Source organism: Sinohyriopsis cumingii, chromosome 7 (assembly GCF_028554795.1).
Source record: "Sinohyriopsis cumingii isolate HCF-2022 chromosome 7, ASM2855479v2, whole genome shotgun sequence".
In the NCBI taxonomy this organism is placed as follows: domain Eukaryota; kingdom Metazoa; phylum Mollusca; class Bivalvia; order Unionida; family Unionidae; genus Sinohyriopsis; species Sinohyriopsis cumingii.
Genome location: NC_142967.1, coordinates 112,797,538 through 112,812,191, shown reverse-complemented (window position 1 = coordinate 112,812,191; position 14,654 = coordinate 112,797,538). Strand labels below are relative to the sequence as shown.

Below are 14,654 nucleotides of genomic sequence, written 5' to 3'. Positions count from 1 at the left end.
ACTACCCCACTGGCGCCATTTTAAGTCTTATTATTACGATTATTATTACTAACTGTCAAAACGCAAGTTTTATAGATCCTACGTGATTTGTATTTTCAAAAGAGCCAAATCACGCACACAATTTATAAGAAAATATATTCTATACAGTTTACGAGCATGAATAAAATTTACGAAAATTAAATAAAATGATATTCTCGAAGTTACAGAAAATATAGATATATATCACATCTACCATTCTTCTTGTACTGCACATGCGAATAAAAACTGGTAAACATATGAACAAATAATATAAAAACACTTGCGGTTATTATCAAACAATTAGTAAAATATGAGTTGATCCAGAATCTGAATTTGATGTTAGTGAATATTTTAATGCTCTCTTTAATCTGTATTAACAACAGATTTTAATTGCAGTAGTTCTTGTGCAGTGACCTTTCGGACAAATTTTAGAAACATATTTTAAACCTTGCATCACACCTCTTGTAGACATTTTCTTGTTGCACTAGAGTAGAAAGTTACAATTAGATTTGTATTTTATTAACATGAGGTTGCATTTTATTTTATGCTACAACACATGTTATGACACTATTAAGCCTCAAACAGAAAAACACATATCGTAGATAAAAACCTGGTGTTTGCAAAGTAGGCCTTGGCTCTGTTAATTTTATAACGCCTGTCCAATTTGCTTCAGGGCGTGTGTAATGACCGGTGTTGAAAGTTTTATCGACATACCTAAGTCAGGAAAGCTATATACGTTTCCATTACAATTTTCTGTCTTTCTTCCGATATTGTAGCTTATTATAAAAACGTATTTTTGTCATTAATTTGTATGACTTATTTTCACTGTTTCCATTCCTAATACTAGTTACATTGTATGCAGAACACATCCCCAAATTACCTATTGTTTAGAAAGTATGTTGTGCCTGTGAGCGTATACTGTCACCAATTAGGAGTAAATTCGATGTACGTATCTCGACTATGGTCCGTATCAAAACTATGCATATATTTTTTTTTTAAATAACCTTCACCCTAAAAAGGACATGTCCTGGATTTCATGATATTATATGCGTAACGTATGGTGATGATTGGTGATGAAAAGGAAACATCTGATCAACACTACTAAGAACTAAATGGAAATGTAATTATGCAGACAAATTCACCTATACCAGCCGACATCAAGCACATTGGAGAATTACGTCATTAATTAACTTCACAATAGCTATATGTTTATTGCATCTGTATGGAGATTGTACAATATTCCATGTCTTGATAAATGATAAATATGTATTTCACATAAATGAACTATCCTTCTTTTCCTGTTATTTTTAAGTCTCAAAAATAAAATGGCACCATTTGGATTAAAGTGAAGTATATTCAGCTCGGGTTGAAACCATGATGTTTAATCATGTGCTGTCATATATATTTTAACCAGTGTTACCCTATTTATTTATTGTCCGATTTATACTATAGTTATATGACAAAAAGTAGGCGAGTGACATATGGCGCACGTGGCAAAGTACTGTTAACTTTCATGAAAACTCGGGAAATGAGCCAACATAGCACGGACAACAATTATCAATAAGATGACAATGGTAGCACATAGGTTACGGACGCTTTGGGATCAGTCATTTACTTACTGCGATACTATTGTGCCGTATTTGAATGGGAAATCACATCTTTTGACATCTTATTGCATTACCATGTGATGACATGACATATTATGAATGATCTTCTGTAGAAACTATTATAACAATGCTAACTGAACATCAACCATGTTTTTGCTTTGATAACCATGGAGTATGAAAGTGTCGTTACAAACAGTGTGTACTTACTATAAATAAATAATTCAGTGCTAGCCACCCCCACCCCCCCTGATGAACATATCCATCGTCCTTGATCTCTCTCTCTGTCAAGGGATGCAACGGTTACTTTTGCTTCACGATTGGTTACACTGTAGCTATGTCTACGATCTCCGTTCTCTGGCGGTATACACCTCCCTTTGTTACAACTTGTCAATCCACTGCCATTAAGCTGAATACTGTATGGTCCAGTTGAAGTAAAAGAACACGATATTGTAGCCATTTGTTTATTCTCAAGTACAGTTGGACTTACAATCATCTTTATCGTTCCTGTAATTAAAAACAAATGCAACCGGTTTGATATATAAAGATCATACTAGTTTTCACGAAATAGTATACTTGTAGAAGTGACATCAAAAAAGACAAATTATTTAGTAGTCTCCTACTTCCAGCATTATTTTATGCCACACAGTAATACAATCCTCGCGTAGTTATTGGGTCATAGGCAGTAGCTATGATTTACCATGAATATTGGTGGGCTTTTGTGATAAACAGACACACACAAAGCGTTATGATTAACTGTACAAAAACGTTTTTGGATGAATAGATAATAATGTCTTCGGAATTAAACCTAAACATTACAAAGTTATATTCTACTATAAAATCTAAATTTCAAACCTTAATATTAGTGATGATATGCAAATGAAAGAATATGGTATGTTTAATTCATATACAAACAAAGACATACATAAATAATGATGGCACTAGATGAAACTCATTTATAAACAATGGCACAGGTGCAAATAATAATAACGAAAGATGGAACTCGTGGTTAATCAATAGTTGTAACTCATTTATCAATAAGAGCACATACGCGAATAATGATAATACTAGATGGAACTCATATACCAATAACAACGCACACGCCAATGATGATAAGCAATAGATGGAACTCACGTATTAATAACAACATATATGTCAATGATTATAACACTACATGGAACTCATGCATAAACAAACAGTAACTCATTCCTTGATGATGAAGATATCATTCATAAAATGATACCCGTGTATAATAATATATTAGGAACATTCTATATTTTGGACTTGTGATAGAACATTTTGGATTATTTGTGATTAAATTCAAAATACTAAACGTTTCGTTTGAACTGCACTTTATTTTATTGTGATATGAATTATCTGCAGGCTTTACTAAATGTTTGGTTTTAGTGCCTTTCTGTTATATGTTTAGAACCTAGTATATGCTATAGAGCTTGGTGTATATTACACCTATAATCCAATGTTTTAACTTGAATTATTTATACAATGATTAATTACATGTGCGTAACCTACAAATACTGTATTTAGTATGTAAATGTGCAAAAAACTTCTGCCATATTAGGCAAATACTCCTCAGGTTGCGTGCAAACCTCAGCTACATACTCCCATATTGACTACAAATCAGAATACATACACAGAAAAATAAAGACACATCCCACACAGAGACACACCCACACAGACACAGACACAAATATATACTTATATATATATATATATATATATATATATATATATATATATATATATATATGTGTGTGTGTGTGTGTGTGTGTGTGTGTGTGTGTGTGTGTACATACCCAGGCGCGATGTAGTTTGTAAGAAACTTGCCAACTACCAATTGTTATTTAAAACAGATATAGAAGTATTTGTTGTTGTTGTTATTGCTGTTATTGTTACTGCCAAATCTGTTACGAAATTTCAATACATTCAGTATTAAACTCATCGACTTAACACAATACTGCGGGAGGGGGGCTGTCAATAAGGTCTGTGTATTAATGGTGGCTAGTCACAAGTACGCAGACCAATTATGAAGTTTTCAGTTTGCTGAGGAAGGAGCAGGTCTGTCAAAACTGAAATTATGAGATCTTAATAAAACAAAAATAGAGCGAGATGAACGATTATTTTGGTCAAATCTGGGTCTATATAATTTATGTTACATTAAAGGGGGGGGGGGTCATTATCAAACGCGTTCTTAATTACGGTTCTTCTCTTAATAATTAAAGATTATACAGCCAAATTCATGAATCAGGCATGCAACGGATTTCGTTTCCAATAATTCTGATATGTTTTTAATTCAGGGAATCTAGCTATCTGGGAATAAGTCAGTCGTCTTGCCCAATTCTATTTTCTAGGTTTCGACAATGTAACAGGATGCTTCTGACAGGCCGACATTCTTTGAGACAGTGAGCCCTCCCAGTTTCACTTGTTTGTCTGCATCACTGTTGATATTACGTCCTAGATAAAATATTCCGTCTTCACTGGACATATGCACTCAAATTAAACATATTTCTTAAGAGCAAATATATCTAACTACTTTCGCAGACTAAATATCGCGAAATCAAAATACAATTTTGAAATGCGCTGTATCATTTATATTTATTTATTTATTTTTAATTTTATATGACACATCTTTCTTTCCAAATTGCGAAGGAATAGTCTTTTCTATACATAATAAAAGCAAATCGCTTTCAACCCAATCATATAACTATTCACATTTCAATCGCTAGCCACCAAAAATTATCTTGTTACAATCCAAGGGTCATTACTTGACTGAACCATTATAAAACCCTGGCGGGATTTTCGCTAGAGTCATAAGTTTACCCCAACTTTCCAAAGACTTCCATACAACTTCAGTTGTAAATTAGAAAGCCCGACATGTCCATTCTATACCTAAATTATACTATAATTAATGTTAGACCACAGATAAAACAACCTGCCAAATATCTATCAACCGCACATCTGCATGGTTCATCTCCATCAGGTTTCCGTACCGCCAACCGTTCACGCCTTAGAAAATATACAAGTATCCCTTAACACTGGGAACTATTTGAACTCCGCCGCCCTAGGCCGGTCTATGTATGCTTTCCAGGCGCATTTCGCCAATATAACTGCACCATATTTGCCCCAATGGCGGCATAAACGGTATCTGCTGAGTCCCTTCTTATGCATTCCTTGTGTAATTTACCGGTTTCCTACCGTAAATACTGCCACTGCAGTCACACCACCAATGTGCACCACTAGATTTTAATATGGACTATCCTACTTCAGAAACATTCTTTCGGTTTTGGTCTGAATTCACTACTAGTGAACCATGGCATCATGGAAACTCACTAACACTTAACTATGTAACGTTTGCTCCTAGTAATTGCTTAATTATTTCGGGTTAAGGATATTTCTTTTGCGCGGAATTCCAATAATCACACAAGTAATCACACAAATCTAAGAATTCCTTAAAATGTGGCTCTATAATCAAATGCGCATACTCCATATATGTATAGATATAGATATATATAATTTCGGAACTCTTATACCAAACTTAAATGGCTATGCAAGTACGATTGTATAGTTTACCTCTATCTTGTTGATTACCCACTGTAACATTCATCGCTGTGAGAAGTATGGCAGTTTTTAACAATGGAGAAACTATCCTTTGTCTGCATGGTGGCCTGGGAAAATAAAACATTGAAAAAAACAGTGGTTCTGATAACTGATTATGCTAATGAAAAGGCAAAATCATCAGCTGTACCTAACATTGTCAAAGATTTGTGTTAGCATTAGGTTCAACACACCAAGGAGTCATTGGGGATGTGTATAAAATACATAATATATGCCAAGCTGAATTAAAACGTATGTCGGATGCAACGGTACAATAACGTGGATGATACATTTCAGCGGCATAACGCATTCAAACGTGAAGAAGAACGTTGGAAAAAACATAAGCATAATGTAAATATGTTCCCTTTTAGCACTCAAACGTTTAAGAGTGACTGTTGGATAAATTATCATCTGCAGTGAGATAAAGACTGTTATAGGGCCTCGAAATCAACCACTAGCAAAAAGATGGAGCATATATTTAAATATTTTTGTTTTATTCTAGTTTGCAAATAGTAACAAAAGATGAAGAAATTTCAATTTATTAATGACAATTGGAATTCACTGTTGTCTATAATGCAGATAAGCTGCTAATATGAAGCAGTGGCAAAGGTAATACAATGACAACGATATCAGACAGATAATAATAATATTATCACATGCTTGAGCTATGGAAGTGAATCCTACATGGATCTATAATACTAGGGTGTGATTGATGGGGTTCTGGCTTACTTTGTGATTGATTGGGGTTCTGGCTCACTCAGAGAAAAGTGGGGGTGAAGTCCACTAAACATGATTTACCTGCGTGTCGTATTAAATATGTCCTTGTAGTATAGTGAAGATGGATATTCCGTGTTGGCCTTGGAGGATTGAAAGATTGCGTTGAAGTGATGATTTTCTCAGCAGTATTCAAGTGTTGTAATTAAGTGAAAAGGAGAGTTTTACTTTTTTAAAGCGTGTTGATGTGGCTATAGAGCATGCAAATAAGGATTTTAGTTATGTTCATAAGATGATGTGTTGTGAGGAGAGGGCAAATGACTATGAGAACCAGGAGCGGGTGAGACACAGTCATAGAAAATCAGCGAGCGGTGTATCGGTATAATTAGCAATGCCACGTAAACAATAAGCTGCAGCGTTTTAATTTGACAGCGCAGCAGAGAAATCATTTTACCAGTTGCTGAATAGCGTGACTCGATTCCAGTTGGAGGGACGTATGAAATTTATAAAATTTGAATATATGTTCAAGCATATATTTGAGATGATGTTCTTTGTGAGCTTGCGGCGAAATGTAAGATGGTTTCTGGGAAGAGCATAGGCATCATGTTGACTAACTCTGCAGACCATATATCGTCTGCATCGACCTTGGTCACTCTGTGCCGTGAAAAATGCTAGCACACTGGATTATGCAGTACTTGTATGATAACTTTCATTTCCGAAAGATCTTCTGCTGATTTTTAATTTTACCTGAAACGCTTATGTCGAACTTATGTCTGGCTCGTATGATGGCCCGCATAAGAGATCGATTTACACGCTCTCTGGAAGTTTTAAAATCGAGTTCTTGCAAGTCCCTCAGCATGAATCGATCGTCCCCAGCTTTGTAATTGGGACGTTCTCTGTAACATATGTCGTGTTGCATCGTGATGGCATCTACGTCGTTGTAGGGCCCTTGACCGGGTAGTGGCTGATCGTTTTCATCCATTTGCTGTTCCAAGGGATTCCATGGTCCTGTATATTTATGTCCTGGCAACGTCCATCTGCCACAGGGTCTTGAAAGTTTTCCGATTAGCTCACTGCGGCACCGATAATTTTTCTCTTGTGGCAGCATTTACAGTCTCCCACGCACATATTTCTTTTCACGCAAAAGTCTTCGCAGTTCGCGTCGATATCACAGTGCCTACAATGATGCATGTTTTATAAAGAGCTATTACACTAAGTCACCATTGCGCATGTTGACTGTGTTACCTTACCTATATTGATGTGTTATTGTTTGGAACCACGTACGATATGCCTCTATTTGATCATAAGACAGTGATTCTTCGTGATCACCTCGGCGGGGTTGATACTCTCCGTTCTGGTTTTAAATTTAAGGCACAACGATCGAGTACATGTTGGCTATTATATGTTATATGACAAATTAATAACAATGACCTTTCGTGCAGCGGAATGTTTAGTTACTGATTTGGCTCGAGACTGTCAGCTGCTGTTAACGTCGACGACTTCCATTTCATCGATATGGAGCTATTGTGTGTGGACGCTACAGCGATACTTCTCGATTGCTGCGGTGACAGCGTTACTTATGTTGCCACGTACGACATTGTGTTATATTAAATTCTGTTATTCTTTTCTTTCCTTTTGACGGGATTATTTCCATAACATGTCCACGATGTCCCGATGGCATGCTTCAGACGTAAGTTTCTGCTACGGGCAACCCATTTTCCCATTACCTCTTCATGCTTGGATCCAGTAATGGCCCCTCATGCCGCAGCAAGACCGAATGGAACAAGAACAGATGCAAACGAATTTGGTGCCATGGTCTTTACTGATTAAATGATCGCGCTGACAATTCCATTGCCCACGAGGTAGCCACATGTACGCGTCGTTCTCCGATGTTTGGAAGAATTTTTCTTCGGCATTGTCTATACAGTGATGTCCATTTTTCCATGTAGCACATGTAGGTTTATAAATCGGTCTGATGTCACCAGGACGTAACACAAGTATGGATCACCTGGATTGCCAATGATCCACATGATTTCGATTTCGAGAAACTTTGAGACGCTCGGAATTCTTGATATATCAAACTGAGAAATGGTATACAAATTGGCGAAATCATCCAGTGATACATGTGTGCCCGTATCCACTTATCCACATCCTGGCATTTTGCATGGCTTCCATGAGCATCATATACACACAGGATTAGTTTCTTGTAGCCACATCAATATTACATTTGAGTTCTCGTTCTAGATATTGTCTACAATCGGTGCGTACTTGTATGCGAGATAAGCCAAAATGGTTTACCGTGTGCTTGTTTCCTATCTAGTTTTCTAGCCGTTAGGTGTATCATCGTAAATCTTGAATACATGACGTCGCTATTTGTTAACGATATTATTAACAAGCGAACTGTTAATAAATTACATCATATTTTGTGTCCGAAAATGTATATTTTTTATCATAATCGTTTTAATCCATAACTGCACATGATGGCGCCAAGTGATGGTGCGACTTGTGCACTGCCCACCTTTCTCTCAAGATCCTGTATCATTCTTTCTTGTCTTACGCTGAGTACTGCCACAGTTTTCTTAAGAGTGTGTTTGGCATGTCTGGAAAGATCTCACAGTTGAGTTTCCTTCTCTGCTATCGGCAATGGTGTTGTCGATATAGTTGATTGAGGCATGATTTTGCTGCCTATTTTTGTCACACTGCAGTTGCAGCTGAAGAAGCCGCTCCAGTGGCTCCAGCCTCTGCCGATTTGACGGCAATATGAGCTGCTTCGCTCCGCTTTCTTGAAGAGCCGCTTGCGCGAAAGAAAACAGAGTAGACAAACTTCCAACGAAGATCTTATGTTGCTGTACGCTTGATCGTCTCATTGCCACCATTTTATCAGTGAATATTTTATGTCGTCATTTTAAGTCTACGATGTGTGTAACGTTGTTGTTATTATCGACATCATTACCGGGTTGATCGTTGAGCCACGTGGTAACTTCTGAGATGGAGTACGTGTTCGTGATCGGATAGTAAATAAATGGATCAGGGCGAATCGGCATGAGCGATCCCAGAAACACGTTAATTTATGTGTAAAAAGTCACGTTGGAGGCAGGACCGACCGAAGATAATGATGGTGTCGCTGAGAATCATGTCTCGGAAAGCAGTTTCCTATTTCAGTATATGTGACTCAATCAGGTGTACATACATAATCAGTTTTGATCTAGAAGACGATTTAAGATATCGTCCATCTCGTTATCGATCTGTACGCCGACATTTGCCGCTTGTTTGGAGGATTCCAGAAAATTTAAACGCTAGACAATCGTAGCTGAATTTTAGTAGTAGCGTATACCTTTTCCAGTTATTGTCAATTCAGTTACCTTTTTAAGCTTCATTTTCTCATATTCTCCTTGACCCTTCTTCAAGCCGCTTTTTATACGTTTTTTTAATATGTTTTGGTAGCAAAGTCTATTTTTGCACATCTGCACGTCTTCCACGTTTCTCCGACAATTTTTCTTTTAGCTGAACAACTTTAATCATGCTGAAACTTCAGGTTGTTTCAATGCTTATACTGTAACGGTTGAATCTATCATGGGAAATAAGAGCATGGTACTCCAGCGGATGCATTTTTTCACTGACTTTCAGATCCGCCTTCAGTTAGGTGTTGTAATCTTTTAACTTTCCGAATAGCTGGTTTATGTACTTTTTATCATTCTCGACCTTGATGTGCTGAATCGACGATCCGTACTTGTGGTTGATGTAACTTAATATCCGGAGTGCAATTGCCACTTTAAAGTAATTGTCCTTGACAGACGATCCCTAGCGTTTCATACTCCTTAATTTCTGGAAGTGCTTCCCTTACAAAATCCTCCAAACATTCTTTGCTTGAAACAGCAGGATTTTGATAACCGATATTAAACGCCAAACAATTCAAAGCAAAAATGATCTTAGCAAAATCACATTGTTTTCTTTGTTTTCTCTTCCGAAAACTCACTCTGAAACCTTTCCTTTTCCAAACTGAATCCTTTCTTCCATTTGTTTCTAACTTTTTAAGACTGTCTTCGGATTTTTTTCTCCTCTTCCATCTTTTTTAGCTAAGCTGATGTTTCTTTTTCTTTCTGTTTCATTTTTTCAGTTCGGACTTCCTGGCTTATCTGTAGCTGGATTCATCATCACGTCAACGTCGCCATCAAGAGACGCTGCCTCTACCTCAGTGACAAACTCTTCCAGCAATCGTTGTTGCTGATGATGAGTCGACTTGAGTGTGTCCAACAACTGATCTTGCTCGGCATAGTACGTCGTTTTCGCTCCGTCATTTTTAGTAATAAATGGCTTGAACAGTTCTAGGGCGACATATCACTGAAAGGACTCCATGCCTATTTTGTTCTCGAGGGCGCGTTGACGTTACGCTTACCGCTGCTCGATAAATTGCTTAATCACATCCTCGCGCTGGCGACGACTGGTGATCTTTGTAAATGACCAGTTGATATACCAACGGAGATATATAAAACAACTGAATACGTTGGCAAGTAAAATTCATAAATTCCTTTCGATATATTTCATAAAGGTTTGCTTGGATCCCGACGTATCCACGGCGTAAGTCTTTTGAATTTTTTTCGGTGATGCCGCTGCAATGGTCCTTTGTGATTGCGTCAATGTCTATGTTGTCGATACCTGAAAACAGTACTAAACACCCAGTGTTCCGTTGGATGTACTTAAGCACATAGTAGTTAAACTGAGTGAGATAAATGGAGTTACAGCGCTTGACCACGAAAATTACTCCCAGATGATGTTAATGTTTTCTCTGTCCATTTTAATATCGTCGAACACTGCGTGTCAGAATCATATTTTTATACCGGTTGTATCTGATCCGAATACACGATGGTAAAGACATCATCGCGATTAGAATATCTGAATACAGAGCTTTCTGCAAGCGAATCGCGGTAAAATAAAACTATGTATCCAAACTCGTACAGTGCCCTATATTGGTAATAATGAGCATTTAACGTGTAAATTACCACTCGGTTGTAGTTCAGCATATTGTTCAGGAGCATTTGATGAGCAGTTTCGCTCGAGCGGTCTGACCCACAATCATGTGATGCCAATCAAGCATGAAAAAATGACTGTGCTACGTTTCGTTTTTGCCTTCGTGTCAAAATTAGTGATTTTCATGTTCTATATAATTATCGTGAGTATTAGCAGATAACCATGTCTTACACTTCCTTTGTTAGCTTATCTGTTGAACATTTAGGATGAGCTTGACAAAAAAAAATCAACCTCGCCGAGGATTCCATGCAGGGTAATCTAAACATGAGTGGTCACAGCATCACCAATCTTGACCACGTAAGGTTCACACCCCGGATGCCAACGCCGCACGATGGTGGCACGTGAATAGGCTGGCATAGACTAAATTATCGTTGACCGGAGGAGGAATGACAAAACATATTTACATTTGGCAGGAAACATTCTGTATGGTTTACCGGCTTCATCATGACAGGATTTTGTATCTTCTCAGGTCGTGTCGTCAGCAGATATTGATGTGGCACTGGATAACTAATATTATAAAACTGGTGGTGTTATGTCTGGAAATGTATCCGTGACTGGCCAAATGACTAAAGATCATTCCGTGTCATCGCTTACATCTGTAACAACATTGCATAATTCTAGACGAGTTGAAGGGTATACCGGGCTGAACACGAGAACGACTATGATCTATTACTTTGTACCATGAATCGTTCTGTCTAGATCGACAATGAAACCAGGAGAAATGATACACCAATAGTATTTCAGACTGTTGAAGGTTTCCGAGTTACCAATGATCACGATGATCAACTTTTGACCAGAATAATACAAAGATTAACCTGTACAGAAAGACATCGATGAATTCCAAAAATTATACGGACTTTCCACCACATGGTCTATCACGGATTACAACCAGGCGATATCGTGCTCACGGTTGAACTCGTTTAGTGGCGGAAAATTATCTACCAGTGGAGTAACTCTCACAGGAAATCTCACCGTGGCAACTAGAGCATATTAGCGACGTATTATCCAAAAACGGGAAACATCGAGATAGCAACTTTTTAATCTAACCTGGTGTCAGAGTAACGTTGATTTGATGATATCACATTATAATAATATGAATGATCTAATTACATGTTTGGAAAAGATTTACATGTTTTCTACAGGCGCATCTATGACTCTCATTCATCTACCAAAGCCTTCAAGCAGCATTGCTTATTCTGACAGTATGACATCGATTGCTCTGTAACCACCAGGACCGGCCAGTATATCATTAACATTAGCTCTCACGTGCTTATGAACGACAGATTGTCTGAACAAATCCAGGTGTTCCAACGAAAAGGAATAGATTGGATACAGCAATGAGTAATCAGGCTGAGATACAAAGCAGAATCAACATTCTGATCCCGGCAAATGAATCTCGTCAGAATATGACATGCCAGTGTTTCTGTGTTTTTTTGTGTTTTTTTTCTTTCGACAGTCTGAATTATGTCTTCAGATGGTTCCTGATGTTTGTTTATTCTCAGTGAATCCGTCGACATCGCTAATCTGTCAAACACCATTGGTTGTCTTTCTTGATTTTCTAATCTTGTGTTACCTTCAGACGCAACGAATATATCTCGTGGTGATGAAATTCCCTGATGAGATGCTATGTCACGCAAATTAATTTGCTGTGTTTGTAAATGAGTCTGTGGTCATGCTCAGACACGACAAAATTGACTTACCACCACAAACCATGAACGATAACAACCGCGCCTCTTATGTGAGCGATGGAGCCTTTGCTGACATGCACAGAGCAAGTTTTGTTAGTATTACTTTACCTCCATTTGCAGTATTATCTCGCCAAATTGCATCGTTGTCAGTGTACTTTAGAACTAACTTAACCATATGTTTGACCACAAAGAAAACTTTTCTAACACTTCTGCAGAATCCGACGATATCTGACAGCGGTATCACACAACTGAATCTACCTTAAGGATCCATTTCAGATCGACGTGCTGCAAATTCCAGGTTAAATTTTCTGTTAACGGAGGTGACTACTGGGGCAACGTTGGCATCAGCGGTGTTGGCATGATTTATTGGTCGTCCTACGTTATAATGTACATGGTCAGAGTGGTCAATAATCTCATTTGAGAACATCATTGGCGGAACAGCAGACTTTGAATTGTCATCGGAATATCTTGCACGAACGAGTAACGTCGTAGCAACGTCGACGTCATTTTTTCATACATGGATTTGTCTACTTTCAATCATAAACACGATACTTTCGAATAATGTCATAAAACATTATTAACGAATCCACATTTGTCACCTTCAGCGTATTGAGTTATATCTCTCAAAGTCTAACCTAAACTTCAATAAATGCCTCGGCAAGCAAAGAATACCTGGTCGTATCTTGGCCACCGATCAGATTCGCCGACTACGACGGGCCAGACCACTACCCGCTATTAGGTTTACAGTTATATTTTTAGGGTCTCGTCTGCGGCTTGCTTTGTCAGAGATTGCCCACCAGCTATATCTTTCAACCGCTCATTTTCAGCTTAATTTATTATTTTATTAACACTTGCTGACATTACTTCGATGCTGGGCAGATTTATTGGAATCTGCTGAGCTTTTCGTCGTACTAATCTTAAGAGCCTCTCTTTGATCACCGACTGTACTTCACCAGCAACATCACAAACAGTGCTATTGCCCTAATCACAAACAACTTTGACCGTTTTCATGCCTAATTGTTTTGCAATCGGAATAACTTTGAGGACCATCCTTCTAAATAAACAGCGAATAACTTCGCCGAGTTCATCCCCGTCGATAGCGATATAAACCGGTAATCCTGAATTTATGACTCTGAGATTTTCAGATTCACGTTGGGTATTGTGCATAACCATGTTATTTTGTTATCGCCGACATAACTGATTAGTCACAGTAATAATAGTCGGTAATTTAATCGATCATCAGAGCCCGATATACGTTGATGTCCATGGCGCCGCCATTATATAAACGTCGACAAATATCAGCTGCTTCATTGATGATTTCGTGGGAATCATTGCCGGCTCGTCTTTCATCAATTAAAATTTTCTAGTCGGTCAACATCAGGGAGGATATTATTTGGACAAATTTTATCCTGAATCGCTGACATTGATCGCGAATAGCAAGGCCACTTCCGGCTGCTCATTCTTCCTCACTATGCGGTGGTCTGAATGGTATGTTTTCGGACGATAAGATATCTCCAGGTAATGGCATTATTCTAGCTTCATCGACTTGCTTTTCAAATTATTTTTTATACCTCATATTCACCACTGATTTTAGTTATACCATGCTTCTCTTGATTTACAAAACAAGTCCATTTTTAGGGGGTAACATCGGCGGTCTCTGGTTCTAATAGGTCATGACGAGATGGGTATTCTTCTGCAGCAAACGCTATAGGGTGTTCTCGAATTATAGTGGGACCTTCTTCGATAAATTCGGCAGGTGTTTTGTTCTTGTTCTGGCGCAACAACATTCCTTACATCACCGATCTGAGCAGAGGGCAATGTCAATCGCGTCTCCAAGTACATGCCGTATTTTCATACCATCAAAAACACCTGTTTAATCTTTTCGGCGGTGGTAAAAGATGTAACTAAACTTGAAGCGCTCAACGATGAATTATCAGTCAACGTTTGTGCACTCAATGTAAAGAAAGATGGCGATAAACAGTTTGTGGCC

General features: G+C 37.9%; 1 protein-coding gene across 1 annotated transcript in view; it reads right to left on the bottom strand.

Annotated features, from left to right (window-relative positions):
* Window positions 1-14,654, bottom strand: part of LOC149795947 (synaptogenesis protein syg-2-like) — a 109,793-nt gene that overhangs the window by 76,651 nt on the left and 18,488 nt on the right. The window contains exons 3-4 of the mRNA XM_089964158.1: window positions 5,211-5,305; window positions 1,833-2,129 (exon numbers count right to left, since the gene is read on the bottom strand). Coding sequence (XP_089820284.1) covers window positions 1,833-2,129; window positions 5,211-5,305 — 392 coding nt within the window. The remainder of the gene's footprint in view (window positions 1-1,832; window positions 2,130-5,210; window positions 5,306-14,654) is intronic.